This window comes from Rhagoletis pomonella, unplaced genomic scaffold (genome assembly GCF_013731165.1).
Source record: "Rhagoletis pomonella isolate Grant_MI unplaced genomic scaffold, Rhpom_1.0 Rhpom_scaffold_00011, whole genome shotgun sequence".
Taxonomy (NCBI): Eukaryota; Metazoa; Arthropoda; class Insecta; order Diptera; family Tephritidae; genus Rhagoletis; species Rhagoletis pomonella.
Window position 1 is genome coordinate 518,151 of NW_023458565.1, and position 18,749 is coordinate 536,899.

Below are 18,749 nucleotides of genomic sequence, written 5' to 3' on the forward strand. Positions count from 1 at the left end.
CGAATACAAGTCGGTACTAGGGCTGAAGATGAATTAGCTCCTTACAAGTGTTACCAGCGCCCAAATGGCGGCATTAGATATCGGAGATCACGGCATTCGATAGCGAGTGCTGTCAGTTTATTCGATTCGATCTGAAGCGAGTGATCATTCGACCACGAATGCCACAATTCCGGCCTAGTTTCTTAGCCTAAGGTTCAGTTTATGATATTTAAAAAAAAAACACTTAGTTGATAGTTTTATAAAAATAACAAAAAGATTTGAAAATATCAAAAGCAAAAATTAATGAATCGTATTTGCCCAAAAGCGTAGTAGAAAATGTAAAAATACACAAAACCCTGAGTATTTAGTGGGTGTGCTTGGCTGCAAGCGTATTTATTTACCATTTCGGCAATTGCCATATATTTGGCAGTAAAAGGCAATGGGGTCTTTAGCATCCCCTACACCCTCTCTCTCGCTACATCCCTGCATGTATGTATTAATGTATGAACACAAGTATGTGTGTAGAAAGGCATTTGACCCGCAAATCGCGATGATGTCTGCTGATCACTTCGAATTCCTTAGCAATTTTTAATTTAAATTCTATTTAGTATTGTAAAGTACATATGTATGTACATAAGTATATGTACGTGTGTTTTTATTACAACGCTTTTATCAACTTTCAATTTTGTATGTCCAGACACCTTTGCTATAATTATAGATTAGTATTTTATGCTCTTGTCTAAATTATATTCATTTCGGGTAATTTATTTTTATTTTTTGCGGCTGGTCTACAAATTGCCTTAAAAATGCTTGTTTTTTGGAATTTTTCGCCTATTTTATTTATGTTTTCTTTTACTTTATTTTGTGCAAAATAATTTGGTGAGCTACACAAAGTGCTACAACTTTATCGGTGTTTTGTTTACAAAACGCTTTGCTTTTAATGTTTTTTTAAATTTCTGCTTTTATATGGTTATATGCCACCGTTGCGGCTATAAATTAAATTTATTGAGTTATAATACAAACAAGCAATTTTTCAAATATTTAGACCACTTAAAAACCGAAATCATTAAAAAAAGAAACATAAACGCTGCTGTATAGTATGTATATTGTAAACATGTAAAACATGAATTCATGCTCGTTTAAAATCGATTTAGGAAAATTTCCAAAAATTAACTATAACACTTTAAAATGAAATGTGGGAATATGCCTGATCAACGTTCATCATAGTAAGGCTTATATAACGATTTCACTGCAGAACCAGCTACTAAGCTGAATTGGCCCTGCAATTACCTTACAAATATAGCAAAGTTCAATCCGGGAACACCTTGTAAGGTCACGGGCTTCGCCTTCAGATTCATTAATGCCGGGGAATGCTGTAATTTTCCGAGTGACTACCAACAACCGTTTGTCGATCTGTACAAACCAGCGCAGTCGATGTACTTTTTTGTACTTTTGACTATGTCCAAGTCGTTAAAAAGCTTATACTACAGTTCGTCATTTTATCGTTCTCGGTACCCGGCGCCAATGCGTATGGGACCATAGATCTTCATCATAGTTCGTGTGTCTGCGTCGTATAAAAGGACGGGCACAATGTGAGACTTGCGGAGCGGGGTTTTTTCAGAATTTGAAGAACTGAAAATCGAATCAATGGTGGACTTTCCAGCTCTGATGCGACACTGATAAGGTAAAATTAGTTGGTTCAATAAAAGCTTCACGGATTACCCTTTTTGTGGATCGGCAAAGTACACTGAGATTATAATCTTTTAAATTCTGATTAAAAGCTGGTACATGCTTCCTATCAGCTTTTTGTCGCCACCTCTGAATAGCCCAGTCGTTATACCCTCTGCTTGGTTGTACCTTTGTACCTAAGCCGCATTATTGGTTTTCTCACCTCGCCTTGGTCAAGTGTAGGGACGTGGGCTTCTTCCCTATATGTATATTGCTTCGGGTTCCACTAAAAAGAAAATCTGTATTATAGTTCAGTCAGATTAGCTTGTTACAGTGTTGTGCAAAACGAAAGTAACAAATGCTAATACAATTTTGATTGCCATTTATGGAAAACAACATTGCCATTTAAGGACAAACTAAAAAAATTGCCTTAACAATAATGAACTAGCTTAGAGGAAACCGATATAGTAAGAGTCTGATTCCTTTGTTTGCCCACAACAGTGTATGTACGACCACAAATGCCTCTCACAGGCAGCAGTATGGTAAAGTTGAAAGGAATACATTCTATGTATAGTATATACAATTTACTCTGTTTTCTGTTTCAAGATTTTCATTTTCAATGATTCCCGTTTCCACTTGACAGCAATGAGTTATTTTTCATGTTATAATATACAAAATATTTATCTTAGTTTATATTTAAAAGTAACCGCGCGTTTCTGCCACCAGCAGGCATTAAAAATTATTTACTGCATTCAACATTTCAGCAAATCGGTTTTTCACGTTTGATAAATATTGATTGCTGTTTCCAAAAATATTTATTAAGAGTAATGTGGAAATTGAAATTCTCCTACGCCAAAATTAATGAAATCCCAAAATGTTCATAGATAAATATTTACTTTCAATTTTCTATTAGAACGTTGAATAACCAAAATTAATATTTCGCAAAATGGAATTTATTCACAAAAAATATGTATTTAGTATTTATGTAGAAGTGAATAAGCAAAACAATTAAAGTGTTGTGTTAAAAGTAAATCAATCGTTCAAATGTTTCCAAAAACACTTTTGTTGTTCCGGAAATTTAAATTCTTATTAATTGATTCTTATTTAGCCACTTAAAATTGTGGAGGAGTAAATCTCATAGAGTTCTAGAAGTGGATACATTTTTTAAAACATTAGTAATATGCATACTTATACATATGTAGAAAGTTTCTTTATACACATTTTGATATTTTTTTCTGGAAAGACTGAAACTAATTTAGTGCTGTAAGTCTATTGGAATTTTTTAAAGTTAAATCTGAAGACAATTGTAAATCTGCTAACGAGGAGGTCTAAGCGTTATACCTTTTAGCAATAAGTTCTTAAAAAATTAAATTTAAAAAATTATATATATTTTTCTTTTTAAAGCAATAAAAATTAAAAAAGAAAAGAAAATTAAATTAAAAATAAAAAAAAATAAAAAATAATGTTAATTAAATTTTTTATACTTTTAAAACAATAAAATATATAAATTAAATTGGAACAAAAAAGTAAATCTATAAGGATGAAAATAGTGCTTAAAAATTAAAAAAAGTTAAAAAAATATTTTTATTTTTAAAACAAAATCTATAAACTAAAAGAAAATTAAGTTAAAAAAGACAAAAAATACAATTAAAAAAATACCCTAAAATTAAACAAAATAAAATCAATATATTTTTCTTTTTAAAACAATAAAATATAAAATCAAAAGAAAGTTAAATTTACAAAAGAAAAACAAATAAAACGAAGGAATATAAAAATAAGCTTCTAAAAATTAAATAAAAAAATAATTTTCTTTTTTCAACAATAAATCTTAGAATTTAACTAAAAAAAGAAACAAATTAAAAAGTTCATAAAAATTAAATTAAATTAAAAAAATTTCCTTTTTAAAACAATAGCAGCTAAAAATTAAAATAAGAAAAAAAGTACCAAGTATAAGTTTCTAACTATAAAATCTGAAACATAAAAAAAAAAATTTTTTTAAAATTGTGAATTAGAAAAATAAAAAAATCCGCTGCCCCAGAACTCGAACTCGGACTTTGCAAATGGCGCGCCAGTGCTTTGTCCACTCGACCACTGCAACTGTTGAAGCGACGCACACAGGTCGGATTCACTAAACCTGCGGGACAAAATGTAAAAATCAAAGTTATGCGAATAGCGTCCAAATGTCATGGCTTGCTTCTTAATATAATAGATAATTGTAAAATTTTTTGTTTTTTTTTTACTTCTTTTACTAATAAAAGAATAAAGTAAGAAAAGCTTATAAGTTGGCTAGTCGATGCAAGTCAGTTAGCTGTAGCAGAGAAACGTTTTTTTTGTGCAATTTCGATTACCTATTAAAAGTGTAACGGTGCGTCTATTGCAAATTTTTATTCCTGAATAGAAGTTATTACAGGTAATTAAAATTTAAAAATTTAAAAAATTTTATTAAAATTAAAAAAATTTAATAAATGAATTTTATAACGCTCTGAAGTTCAGCGTGAAAAGTTGGACTTGAAGTTACTTTATTTTAATATTTAAATAGAAAAAAAAAATAGTTCCTGAGTTTTGATTTGAAATTCATAAAATCTTATTCTGTGAAGTGGTGGCTTTAAGGTACAATATGATATTTTTACGCGCTTTTGCGACACCTATACAATTATTTTCACTTTTCAGAAACCCCAGAGTAACAAGTTTTGAGCGCATTCAATCAATTTTTTTTTAAATTTGTCCGCCATATTGGATTTTTGAAACCTGAGTGAATATTTGTAATCAGCCACCATAAAAACTCCGAAATACTACAAAAAACCTCCCAGAAACAAGTTTTGAGCGAATTCAATAAATGTTTTTAAAATTATTCCGCCATATTGGACCCGCCATTTTGAATTTTAAGAATTTATGGTCAGGTGCATGATCAGCGACTCCCAATACCCCAGAGTAACAAGTTTAGAGCAAATTCAATAATTTTTGAAAAATTTGTTCGCCATATTGGATTTTTGAAACCTGACTGAAGATTTGTAATCAGTGGCCCCATAAACTAGTAGATACGAAGTGGTGTACAAATCCATCAACGCCAATCTATTAAAATAGTTTTGTCCGGCTAGATTCCGTATTCAGACTACTGTGCGACGCAAGCTAAATGGTAACAAGTGCTTTCTCTCAATTTACCTTTTCACCACGAGTGGTAAATGAGGAGCTTTTTTTCTAAGACATTGGTGCTATAGTAACGCTAGTCTTTCGAACTCTTCATTTGCTTTACGAAAAACTTTTTACAAGCTGGGCCAGAATTGGCCTGTGAGATTATTATGCGGAAAAGTACCCCTATAATATGGTGAGTTATACGGGTAATAGGAAGAAGAAATTTCATTTGAGTCTTGCATGGGATCGACACACAATTTTTTTATATTTTTTTCATTCTATAAAATTATGTTTAACAAATTTATCAAGTCATTCTTACTTTTTCTTTTATTTCAGGGACTTAATTGACCAAACACTCAACTAACTTCGGCCTATTTAATAAAAGCAATAAAAAACAAAAATACAGCAATACTTTTGGCTACCTATTATTTTCGTCAACAGCTAATTTTCAAAGTTTTCTAACACCACAATCACACAGTAAAATCCTTGTGACATTTACCTCTACATAATAAATACATATCCAGTAATTTGCATTTAAAAACCAACTACCTAACTCACAAAGGCTAAAGGAGCAGTTTTAAAGATCATTCAACACTGAAGCCAAATTCACATCGTACACATTGTACAGCTAGCGTCTGAAACGCCTACTCCGATGAGCACTACGGTCGTTTTGCCAGTCAAAGTGGCCACAGAAACGCTATACCCCCACCACCGCCACCACCGCCGCGCCAGTGTCAACGTTGTCCACGCAGTAGGAGCAACAGCCGTCAAGATCGACACACACAGCCGCAGCTTCGGACATTCGTACGCCGCACGCGCCGACCTAAATTATTTCCTCGTGTAAATCCTTCACATCAGCTAGTATTGCAACCAGGCAACTTTTTTGTGTGAAATCCATCTTAACTCTACGTAATCTGTATTAAAACAAAAAAGAGGCTTATATCTTAAAACGTATCGTCACACTTAACGCGCACACACCAAACACCAATCTCGAAGCAGCAGCGTTCCGCGCGCTTGAAAAGTCTTTTTCTCGCTTTCGTATCTCGTAAACTTCAAAACGGCCGGAACAATGCTTAAAGTTGTTGGTGCATCTTGGCAGAAAACGCGGATAGGGACTTACATCCTTATCGGTGCCGGTTTACTTGTGATAGGAGCTTTCTTCATCAGTTACATGGATCGGCCGAAATATAATGGCACCTACTGTGCCACTGCTTTTTGGTCGAAGCAGACTGGATTTCACATTGAATACTGGAAACAGCAAAATGATCTTCTCAACATTCCAAAAGGTGCTGCTAGAGTATGCTACAAGGATTCCATCTATGAAAATGGGTAAGTGTAATTTTTTCAAAGTTCTGCATTCAACACCAAAAAGGTTGCTTCTAATTTCCAGTAGTTGTGGTTAGTTGAAAAAAATCCCCGCCAAAAAGTTATTATGTATAAGATTTTCACGGTTAGCTTTCCTATATGGGCGCTGGTTAAAGGGACGATGGGCTAAGGGGGAGGTGGCGCTGCTTAGGGATTATATCCCTTACTGAATGGAATTTTGCTTTCTGTGTTGCCGGAGCCCTCTTCTGTTGTCAAGGGTATATAAAATTTCTGTGCAAATGAATACTCAGCCTTTTTTTTGCCATTTTTCTAAGGGCTCTCTAGTGGCCCATAAGGGGCCTAGGCGGTAGGGGGTTGCACTTTAGTGAACGGCGGTTAATACCCTCTCTAAAAGTGGTCCTCCTCCGGCCACCGCCCTTTTATGAAAGTTTCCCCGATTTTTAAGCTGAAAAGTTTCTTCTTGTCGCCACACCCAGGTAGAAAAACTTTTTCTTTTGGCTTAATAAAAGAAGTTCAATTCACAGATTAATAGATGACAATGCCACGTAGTTTTTTTCACCCACAGCTAGGAAGTTTGAAACATGCCTATGATGGAGCTGTAACCACCAAAAAACCTAAGCGACATTTTTTGTTCTAATTTCTTGGCGGTTAGGCCGATATGTATGTACATTAGGGTGGTAAAAAAAAAAAAAATATACATATGTTTATATATATTAAGCTCTCACCCCTAGGAGTTTTCTAAATGAAAAAATAAATTTTGTAAAAAAAAAAATATATTTCGAACTGCCTCAAAGTTCATGAAGTTTTCCATGTATTATATATGCATGAAGAAAACACACTTTTTCGTTGAAATGGTATGAAATTCCGGAAAATCCATATTTTTTCATCGGAAAAGTCTGTGTCTCTTCAGGTGACTTGCAATTGTTTACTTTTTTTTTAATATAAACGATTTTTTATGGTTACCCCAATTGCACTTTTTGGGGTTTTCGGGAACCTTTAAAAATAGTTAATACTAAAAAATGGTTAACTAGGCAATTCGGTATTCTTATTGGAAGTCTCCAATCGAAAAATATTGATATTCAAGAATTCTACACTATTTCTACGAAAAAAATTTTGGTTTTAAGTAGTTCCCAAAAAAGCTAGCTTTTGTTTTCAAACCGCTTTTTTCGGAAAATTTTTACCGAAATTTAGCTTGAAGGTCGGCTCTATAGATTCAGGATTTACCCATTAACCTCTGAAGCTACGAAATGTAGCTCTTAAGAAAAATAATGTGTCTATTATTATGTGTCTGCCACTGTTGAAAGACTGTTCTTTAATACCCAATTGCTTCGCTGCTCATTTTAATATATAATCGATTTTTTTTTGCATTTTTTTCATGCTGCAGTTGGGCGCAAATCGAGGTGGAAACACAACGTACCTACCCGGACTGGGTACAGGCTTTCGGTGCTGGCATACTTGAGGGCTCATTGACCTGGAATAATATCTACAATCAATGGAAAAAGTAAATTAAATCAATGATAATTTCAGCTTCATTGCAAAATTATATCTGCACTTTCTAACGACATTCTTTTATTTTCTTCTTTACAGCACCATCGAATCTTCCTGTGAGCGTGATGAGAGTTCGCAAAACTTCTGCACCTGGCTGCGTGATCTGCTTGACGAGAATTACATTCGCATCAAAGAGACAGCGGTACAGCGTGGCGAGCACGATCACTATTGGCATCAGATCAGCCTCTACTTTAGTCAATTGGAGGGTCTGGAAACGGGCTATATACGCGGCGCGTCTCGTGCACGTTCAGATCTCGAAGAGGAAATACCTTTTTCCGATTTTCTTCTCCTAAATGCCGCCGCTGACATTCAGGATCTTAAAATCTACTATGAGAACTTTGTATGGAAGGAGGGGAATGAAACAGCAGATGTTGGCACAGAGGACCAAGGCACAGCTTTGAGTGCGACTTCGGAGGCGGAAACAGGACCAAAGAACTTCTTTCTGCCAAGCGCCACAATGCTGACAAAGATCTTTCAAACTGCCGATTCGCCAACATGGAGATTGCTTTTTGGTCACAGCACTGCCGGCAGTTATGCCTCAATGTTGCGCATACAAAAGCGTTACAAATTCCACTATCACTTCTCGCCGAATCAACGCTCGAATACAGTGCCTGGCGTCGATATAACATTTACCGGCTATCCAGGCATACTCGGCTCCACAGATGATTTCTACATCGTAAAGGGTCGCCAGGTGCAGTCGATTGTGGGCGGCGTGGGTATAAAGAACGAGAATCTGGATTTGTGGAAAGCAGTTAACGTTACGCAGGCGTTGCCGCTGGCAGCACGTGTCATGGCAGCAAATCGTATAGCGCAGAATCGTCGCACATGGGCAAAGGCAATGTCGCGTCACCCATTCACTGGTTGTAAACAGTGGATAACGGTCGACTTGAACAAATTGCGTCCACAAGACAACCTATATGTGTCGCTGGCTGAGGATGAGAAGCACGATGACGCTGCATTGCCGTTGAATGCTGCGGATGAGGCAGCCATAAATGAGCGTCATAACCGCAACAAGGGATTGGTGTGGATTGTGGAACAACTGCCGGGTCGCATGCATCTCAAGGATGTTTCGGAAAAATTCCTATCGGGCGAAAACTCGACGTGGATTGCGAATGGTGTGCCATACTTCGATGAGATGCTGCAGGCCAGTGGCGTAGCGCCCGATAGTGCCTACCTTGAAATGAAAGCTGCGCTCGACGATGAACTAACCAATCTCGAGGCGGTCGATCAGTTTATGCGCAATCATGGCTTCCGAGGCGATTTGATGGGCGAGGAGTCGGTTGCTTACGGCAATATTGATATCAAATTGTTCTCCTACAATGCGCAAATAGGCATTAGCGACTACCATGCTTTCGCCGGACCCATATTCATTCGGCTGCAACATGTGCAACCGCGGGAAGCGATTGAGAGTACCGCGAGCGAGTCAACGGATATCGCATCCAATTTGAAGGATGAACGCTTGAGTGTGAGCATTGATGATGCGGCGCAACTTGCCGAACTGGAGCGTATTGCCGAACGGCGATCTGTACGCAACGATATGCAGGCGATTGCAATGCGGCAGGTATCTAGTGGCCCGTTCAAGTGGTCTGAAATTGTGGATCGCATAACGGACATTGAACATAAAGGACATCCGGATGAATTCAATTTCGGCAAAGTAGCGCCCCATTGGGCGTGGTAAAGAGAGGCGTGGCGGTGTTGTCGGGTTGTCTTAACGACCTCGCGGCCATTTAAATATATAGTAAATATTTTAATTTAATTTCACAAACATTTGTATATATATTACATAATAATTTGTCGAGTGGATTTTTGAGCTATACACATACCTACATACGTATGAATTTTGTGCATGCAACTCCAAAATTAGAAAACACACAAATTTTTTGTTAGTAAATTTTATGATTTGTAAATAATTCATATCAATTGCGTGTAGGAAAAGTTGTGATTTTAAGTCGATTGTGCAAAAATGTTGCTATTTTGTATTAGATAAAAGTGAATTGTAGAAATTTTATAAACTTTATACGTCCATAGCTTTAAAAAACTACAAAAATTTTATCAAGAAATTACATACATATGAACACTAGTCTTCCATAGTTTTATCTCCATTTTTGGACTACTGTGTGAACATTCATACATACATACATACATATATAAGTAAAAGATATGTGTACCGTGCTGGTTTGAGATTTCTAACTTTTATACAGAGCAATTGTGAGAATAAAAAATATAGAAAAATAGAAAACTTAATGCATTTTGTTTCATTTCCGTTACTATGTAATAGTGGAGATTCTTTTGCTTAACTTTTATCTGCCAACTTTCCGCCAAGCAGCAAAGGAGCACCCTTCGATCTTGCGCTAGACTGAAAGATATAACATGTCTGAGCAGATAGACGATTCGACTTTCTGCACAATGAACAAAGACGCACCCACCAGGATTATGGGCAGCTGTAGTAGCTGACTACAATTGTAAGCGTTGATCTGATAAACAGCATAACGTGGCGACCTGTGCTGACTCTAGCATCAGACCATCTGCCCATAGTGATCTCGATTAATAAACCTGGTACGCAAACCTATGTACAATCAACTTTTCCAAAGCTAACTGCAACGGAATCGCGAAAGTTACTGAAAACACTTTATCTGACCTCCCCACACCAACCGACGTTCACATAGGTGATCGTAAGTTACGCAGTGTTGTAACTGCTGCTGCAGCACGCTTCATTACAGTTGGATGTATTTAGCATCCCCGTCCAAATTTTCCTGCCGAGGCGGCTGTCCTAGCTGATGAGCGTGATAACCTGTGCCGGCTAGCGACTTGAGGACCTTGTTGCGGCTCTGTACTCTATTGAAAATTGCGGTTGTTTGCGCCGAGGAGACAGGCTACCAAATGTATGTATCTCTCAGAATTTTTGGGTTATTCACCGTCCAAATTTGTACGCCATGGACGTGAATTCCCAGCTGTAGCCTGATCTCCTTCGTCCAGATGGTAAAAAGGCTTGTCGAGGATGTTGTAGGTGAGAGGGTTGGCTCCTTGCAGTGAAGAAGCGAAAAAGTTAGGAGAGGTTATTGTTTACTTGCGAGCACAAGTCATCAGTTCCATTCCCAGACGAGGAAAGGAGACCGCCCAGTGGGACACCCTGTTAAATTTTTCTTGGCTTGTCACTAAAAATTCCTGACGAATGTCGACCACTCAGATAATTCGCTGACCACCGTTTGAGTCCCTGTGGTAGAGAGGAAGTCTCAATGTCTTCTAGTAGTGTGGAATGGCTGACGGTATCAAAAGCCTTTGACAGATCCAACGCTACTAGGACTGTGCAATTTACGGGACCCATGCTGATGCCTCGTTGGGGTCAGGTGGTTTGTATCGTGTGCATATACTCTCGGATTTGCATATTTGCTGCATTTGTAAATTCACAACAATAAAATGCTCACGGTTGCCATGGCAGCAAGCATAACATTTACAAATGCAATACCAACTGCAAATCTAAGACCATTTCCACAACATCCTGAACAGCCCTTATGGGTTTAATAAAAGATGAAATAAATAAATAAAGACAGCTCCTATGTGTGACCACTAGGGTGGTCCAAAATAAGTAAAGTCGGAATTTTAATGCTCTCACTCTCTCCCTATATATAAAAAAAGGAAATATACCCTGCTTTTTATTTTGAAATCAAAAAATATTTAGAGGTCACTCAAAGCGCTCAAAGTTTTCCATGTGTTTTATATGGAAAAAACATTTTTTCGTAGAACTGGTATACATAGAATTCTTAAAAATCAATATTTTTCTATAGGAAAACTATGCTTCTCTTAAGAAGACTTCCAATAATGTTTATTGGACTATTTTTTAATATAAACTATTTTTTATAGGTGTCCCAAAAACCCAAAAAAAGGTAATGGAGGATCCATAAAAAATCAAATCAAAATCAAAATGGAAAAAAAACAATTGGGTATTATAATTGGAAGAGAAACAAAGTTTGTCTGATCGAAAAATACTGATTTTCAAGAATTCTATTCTACAAAAGATTGGGCCGTATGCATAAAAACTTAGCAAATGCTTTTTCTTTCATACCTATCACTTAAATTAATTTGAACAAATCGAGTGAGAGATCTGAAATTTTAAGAAAACTCATTTGGGTAGTTTTATGTCCAAGACGGGTCCCGACTTTTTGCACCTGTTTGTATGATCAGCGTGAAAGTGTTAGTTGACGCAGCGTCCTTAAAAGTAAAAATGTAATGTTAAAGTTTTGCAAAATGGCTTTTTCTTCTACAGGTGAGTTAAGTATAAGGTGCAATTTGAAAGTTTTTCAGTACGTTTAACAGATTAGATTTTAATGAAATATTCAAGTGATTTTTTTAATAAAAACAGTTTAAAGAAAAAGTCATGTAACATTCGCCAATAAAAATGCATTTTTATCTCTACATACATAATAATATTTAAACTATAATACTAAGCATTGAATCCGGCCGTGTTCGGCATTTTGTTTAAGACGCGATTTTTTACTATATCATATTGAATGATTTTCTAAAGATTATTTTTTTAAATGATTTTTTTTTTCAGCCAATTTCATTGAAGATACACATGATTATACTATAATTCCGTAGCTTTCACTATTTTGAAAATATGTAAAATATTGCGCTTAAGATTTTAGGTGCCATATTGGTTCGGCCATTTTATTATTTTGACATCAGATTCGAATTCAGCCACTCTGAAAGCCCCTGTAAACGTGACTTCATGTGAATGCACTCAGTTTCTGAATTATGAGCGCAAAATGGGCATCAGATGTCACTGTGCGCACTTCGTATAAAGTTAAAGCATACTTCTTTTAATAAGTTAAAAAAAAAATTATAATTTAGACAAATTGGAAAATAATAAAGTATGTACTTGAATGCATAAGGTACATAAATAAGTTAAGCTGCCTGCCTACACTACTGTGCAATAAACGCAACGGCTTTTTCTCATTCCTACAAAATTTTCGAACGTCCGGTCTTGCATCGCGCCATCTAGCGGCGATAGTTCGTAAAGTCAATTCAGCATTGCCAACTCAAATTACAGCCCTCTCTGTTTTTCATTTCTTCGTTTGTTGACATGACTTTGTTGTTGCTATTTTCTTACATTCGCTATCCGCTACTCATTCGCACTTTTTCGGCTTCGTTGTTTTGTATTGCCATTCGCTTTTTTCTTATCATTGCTGTCGATGCCGGCAGAGGCGCCGTCTTGCGTGTTGCGTTGTTATCGTTTCTACGTAGAGTAGCTTCGAATTGGACTAATTGGAAATTTTTCCGGATGCTGACACTTGTGAAAGTTTAATAAGAATTTGTTTGCGTTGCAATTGTTCATGGTTTCATTTTTAATTGGCAAGCAAATATTAAATAATACCGTTGTATGCACAAAATATACGGAAGAATATATATCCATATTTGCAAAACACTCCCAACAAGTTGCTCTCTTTTGCAACCCTGACCATTCGCAGTTTTTGTCTTTGCTTTGTGTTCTTTGCATGTCTGTCTCTCTATCTACATTGTTCGATGCTTTTTTAATTAATTGCAAATTACTAAGCAGAAGCAGAGAAAATTTCGCGAATCCAAATCGCATTTATTTCAGAAGTTTGTGCAAAATCTTGTGTTCTATACTCGAAAGTGTTTAATATATTGTGCGAGGAGAGCAATAATTTTGAAACATACCTACAAAAAAGAAAATTCGACCGCGAAAAACAGAAATTATTGAGTAGTGCAATTTGCTGGCGAAAACTTCACAAAGGCAAACCGAAATTGTATAACAAAGCAGAAGAAGTTGGAGAAAGAAGAACTTACGCTTTGAAAATTCTAGTATGTTTAATATATGTATATTGTGGAAGTCCCCAATTGCAAAAGCAAAAACTTTTGTTTAAATAAATAGGAAATAATAGCGGTATTGCGCGTACCAAATGGCCATTAAATGGCCGCTGAAGTGGTTGTAGAGAAGCAAAATCTAATTGGAATACACTGCCAGGAAATAGAGTGTTTGGTTATCTAAATGCTGGTTAATTTGTGTGTGCAGGGTGCGCGACAAGCGGAAGCTGACTGCTGGCTTGGGACAGACGCCTCAAGAAGGAAGTGAAATATATATGTTTTCTTCACTTTTTGACCATGCAAATTATAGAAATACTAAAAAAAAAACTTTGTAAGCCTCCGTTTTGGGCTGTGGTTAGACAAGAATGAAGAAAATATCCACTGGACGAAGTACATATGCACGCCCATTATGGTTACCAGCCGCCGGCTGTCTGTTACATTAAGCGACAATAGATAACACACTTGTCTACACACATACGCATGCAGCTTGGTCATTGCCATTGGCGGACACTGTGCTATCGAAGATTTGTACATTACTATAATTGTAATTTTTATGCCAAGTTTTTCCCTAGTAAACCAAGGCGATTTAAAATTTTTTAGTTTTCTTTTAAAAGTCTTTTACATTTAATATGCAAGCCTAGTGTACAGGCGTCTGAAGAGCTTGTTTGTGTGGCCGCCGTTAAAAAACATACAACTGCATACATAGACTACATACACATTTGTCAGCCCACTTCCTCTTATTGAGGAAAATACAAGTTGGCTGCATCTATTTTAAGCCTTCACATGGGTACAAAGAGCTGCAACAGCTGCGAGGCAGTCAGCGTTGTCTGCAACACCATCACTGTCCACTCGATTAGTGGAGTCTGTTTTATTTTTGCTTCTGAGTTGGCTGCTCATTTGGTATGTATGTAGATATGTAGCTTGGGTGTAGACAGAAAGCTGGGAATTAAATGCAATAATGGCCACTTTTAATAAATCAGTCTGCTTCAGCGGCGCATACCTACATACATATGTATGTATGTGCAGTCATGTGAAAAATAATAGGCACACACAAGGCTTATTAAACAGGTAGTAGCATTAGAGCAACAATAACAACATTTACGTGTATTTTTTTTTTGTTGCTTACCCTTCTCATTTCTGTAACGATTTTTACAAATATGAAGTTGACACGAACTCGTAAAGAAATTTCTGTACGAAAAAAAAAAAAAAATCTGAAAAAATTCTGCAAGAATTTCTTCACATAGCAGCATTATTTTCATTGCTTTACCGATTTTCTTCCGAAATTTCGTCAAAGAATTTAAGTGTGCACAGTTTATATCATTTAAAAAAATTCGGCAAAAATCGGATGAGATCTTTACGAATTCCTTAAAATTTCTGTAGAATTCAGAATACTCTGAACAAATGGTTTGCAGGGTATGGACTTTTAAAGTGTCAAAATATATATATATTTTTCAAACATATCATAGTGGACTTTGTGAAATATCAGAAGGCTTTTTTTAAATTTAAATTCAAAAACAAAAATTTTTGCGACTTTTTTTGTAAATTTGTTTGTTTCCAGTAGCACTAATCCATTCTTTGCAGGGCCCAATAATCAGCGTTTGTCCACCTGAGTTAAGGGAACGTTCAAAAAGATGGTTTTCAATAGCTTCCTTTTATGCAAAAAGTTACAGATGAAAATACATACATCTTGGTAGGTAATTAAGAATTTTTGTGAAAAAATAATAATATTGTTTGACACTGTAGAGGATAAATAATTAAACAAAAATCAAATCACTACTACTTGTTCAATTTACCTTGTTGGGCACACAACATTTTGACCAGTTTTAGTTATTTTTCTTTTGTTTGTTTAATGTTTAAAATTTTTTCCGTACAAAAAAAAATTGTCGAACATAGTATTTGTATGGAAAAAATGTATGACACCGTGAGCAAAAAAAGCTAGAATTGAATGGGCTATAAAACTACATACCTAGAATTTTTCTAAAAATTCCTAATAAAAAAGGTGTAAATTTTTTTTTAAATTTTCTTGTTCTTCTACAAAACTTGAAATTCAGGTTATATTTGTTTTGTGTGTTAGATAATGAGTTGCATTTTTATAAAAATTAAAAACATTAAACATTTTGCACATGACTGTATATACTATCTACTTTGCACTTATAAAATTGCATATCTAGAAGATGACTTTCCTTTTTCATTACAAACACTGCTAATATTATAATTTCTTATTGCAGCTATCTTACATTTTGGCCTATGTACATTGTAGTTACAAATTCAAAAATATTGCGTGGTGCAAAAGCTTAATAAAAGCAACTTAAAACTTCCATAACTTAGCAAACAAGTACTTTACTTGCTCAAATTACAGCAAATATCTACCGGCAGGAAACATTTTATAAAACAAATAAATACATACATACATATTTATTTATGCAATTGCAAAAAAATTTAAGTAAATGTTAGAGTGAACTGAAATTTTTGGGCGTAAAAACCGGAACTGCAGACTGTTTCGTGTGCCTTTAATAGAAGGAATGAGTGAAATTTTCCAATAAAAAAAAAAAAAAAACATTAAAATATCTGTAAACTCATATGTATCTACATTAGTATATACTAACTCAGTGTTTATAAAGTGAACTGCAAAGTATTTACCAAGCGCACTTCAAATCTTTTTGTAGTCTACGCCGACGATTTTTTGTGTAATTGGCTATTTTTAGCATATCGATGTGCCGAAAGTGCATTAAGGCTTCCCAGTAGTTAAAAAAAAAAATCGCAAAAATATCGAAATAATACGCAAGCAATAAATGTAAAAGTCTTGTCCGGAACTGATTGCTATTGTCGCCAAAGGTTTATTCCGCAAAACAATAAGTATTTCAACAACAAAAAAAAAAAATTAAAAAGACTGTGGAAAATTCAAATTAAAGTGCTTAGTTGCGTCACATGTGCCCGTATGTATGTAATTTTCTCCTCGACTAAAACGATCCAACAGTAGCTTCCACCTCTTCTAAAAACATATGCGTATTGTGTTCTCGTTTTACATACCTATGAACATGCAAACAACAAATTAACGCAACGCTATCACATAATCAACGCCAACATACCTAAATACATTTACATACATAAATATATAACCATACTTTTATGCAATAAATATTAAATGCAATTGTACCGTATTGGAATTTGGAATTAAAAGCCAGCATACTCCTTGGTGTAAAGTGAAAGCAAAAAAAACCAAAAAAAAAATTGAAATAAGTCCATACCTACAGATATAAAACACCTGTGAATTGCTCAAAGTGTGTTTCAGAGGCCGCCACCCGGCTACGCGCCTGCAGAAGAAAATATTAACAAATCGTTGGTGCCATACAAACATTCATACGCTCTCACAAAAAGTCTAAAATACTTGCTTATTGCAGTTAATTTGCCGAAAGCCGCAAAGTGTCAAGCAAAGTAAAGTGCCAAGTAAAGATAGTGGACAAAAACAAAAGTGCTAAAAAGCGTATGTCTAGAAACAGAGAAGAACTGATAAGAGAATAAATAGCAGACTCAGCCCCATTAGCTAAGCGAAAGTGTCGAAAAGCAACAAGCTGAAAGTGCCAACAAAACAGGAGAAGCAAATAAAAACAAAAAGACGAAATAAAGAAAACAGCAAAGCAAAGATACATAAATAAGTAAATATTCGGTGAGAAATAGCGCGTTGATTGGCGGAAGCAAACAAAAATTCTGAAAGATCTGAAATACAAAGTGGCATGTGAATGCAGCACGCTATACACGAGATACTGGAATTTAAATAAAGTAGCAGAAAAAAACGAAAAAAAAAAAAAAAAAAAAAAATAAATATTAATAAGGACCAAACATAGAAAGAAAGAGTGAAGAATTGCTAAAATAAAAGCTAAATTAAAAACAAATCAAAGTAATAAGTAGCAAATACTCAAGTAAAAAGCTATAAGTACAATCTACAATAAAAAGTGTGTGCAACTTGAAGTGTTGAAAAAAAAAATTAAAATCCGCAATTTTGGAAAACAGTATAAAACTACTAAAAACAGTTGAAATTGCAGAAACTTAAATCGAGTGCTCTCTACAATACATTAATTGATTATTTTGCAAAAAAAAAAACAAAAGTAATTGCTCCATAAAAGTAGTGCGTTTACATTGTGCTGCCAGACGAAATTTGAAGCAAGAATTTGTAAACACAGAAGGAAATCCTACATATACATATCTACAAATCTTAAATACATACACATGTATGTAGGTTTGACGTAAACGCAAAAAATAAAATTCTTCCAAGTATTGAATAAATAAAATAAGAAGTGCATAAATACTTATTAACTATTTCTAAAAAATAATACACGAAGCGAAGAAAAAACGGTAGTATAAGTAAAATATTAATAAACACTTTCTAAAGGCAGAAAACAGTTAAAAATCATCGATACATAAAGTTGCAAGTCAAATAATACATAGTGCATACGCGAATTTCCCAGAGTGTGCAAAAAAAAGTGAAATATTTTTCTTGAATAAGCCATTTAGTGCTCTCTGAATCTAAACAAATTTACATTTGAAAACTTTGATCATCTGAAACTTTTATTGCCGCAGAAGCCAGCGTTCCAATTGTGGTGAGTTTTATAACTGTCATTTCCTTAAATTTTCTTGTCGTGCTGTTTCTATTTTTATTGTAGTAGTTGTAGGTCTCGACTTTTGCTACTTTTTATTTTCAAATGAAGATCAACCTATCTCGGCAGCCAGTTCGAAAACGCCCTGTCTCAGAAAATTTTTCAAGAACGCCCTATTTCAGAACTTTATTGAAAAACACTCTATCTCAGAATTTGTTTGAAGAACGCCCTATCTCAGAATTCGGTTCAAAAAGGCCCTATCTCAAATGAAAATGTACTGAAATGGTGCTGATATAGCGCGTTCTTCAATAACATTTTCTTGGACCAAATTCTGAAATAGGGCGTTCTTGAAAAGTTTTCTGAGATGAGGTGTTTTCGAACTGGCTGCCGAGATAGGTCGATCTTCCATTCAGGTTTCGATATACAGTGACACAAACAAGTGCTCACCTCATTTTTTATATATGTACACAATATTTTTCTTGCTAAAATATTTTTATTATTTTTTTTTTTAAATATTGTTCACCAAAACCGCATAAATTAAAGTTTCTAATCTTTTATAGAATTTAGAAAATTTCTAGACATTTTCATAAATTTTTTTGGAGTGCAGTTTTATTGCCTATACAATCTTAGTGCAATAAAATGTAAACCTCAACCGGCTAAAAAATTGCGTTAATTTGT

General features: G+C 35.0%; 1 protein-coding gene and 1 long non-coding RNA gene across 5 annotated transcripts in view; both read left to right on the plus strand.

Annotated features, from left to right (window-relative positions):
- The window catches only part of LOC118747250 (putative phospholipase B-like lamina ancestor), a 62,875-nt gene extending 52,989 nt beyond the window's left edge, over positions 1 to 9,886 (plus strand). For all 4 annotated transcript variants that reach the window (XM_036481236.1, XM_036481239.1, XM_036481238.1 and 1 more), the window contains exons 3-5: positions 5,116 to 6,108; positions 7,490 to 7,606; positions 7,693 to 9,886. In XM_036481236.1, the coding sequence (XP_036337129.1) occupies positions 5,849 to 6,108; positions 7,490 to 7,606; positions 7,693 to 9,331 (2,016 nt within the window). In that variant the 5' untranslated portion in view covers positions 5,116 to 5,848 and the 3' untranslated portion in view covers positions 9,332 to 9,886. The remainder of the gene's footprint in view (positions 1 to 5,115; positions 6,109 to 7,489; positions 7,607 to 7,692) is intronic.
- Positions 9,887 to 13,145: 3,259 nt separating this feature from the next.
- On the plus strand, positions 13,146 to 17,659 carry LOC118747277. Its single transcript, XR_004993933.1, has 2 exons — positions 13,146 to 13,473; positions 15,705 to 17,659. It is a non-coding gene; the product is annotated as an uncharacterized LOC118747277 (long non-coding RNA).
- The last annotated feature ends 1,090 nt before the right edge of the window (positions 17,660 to 18,749 follow it).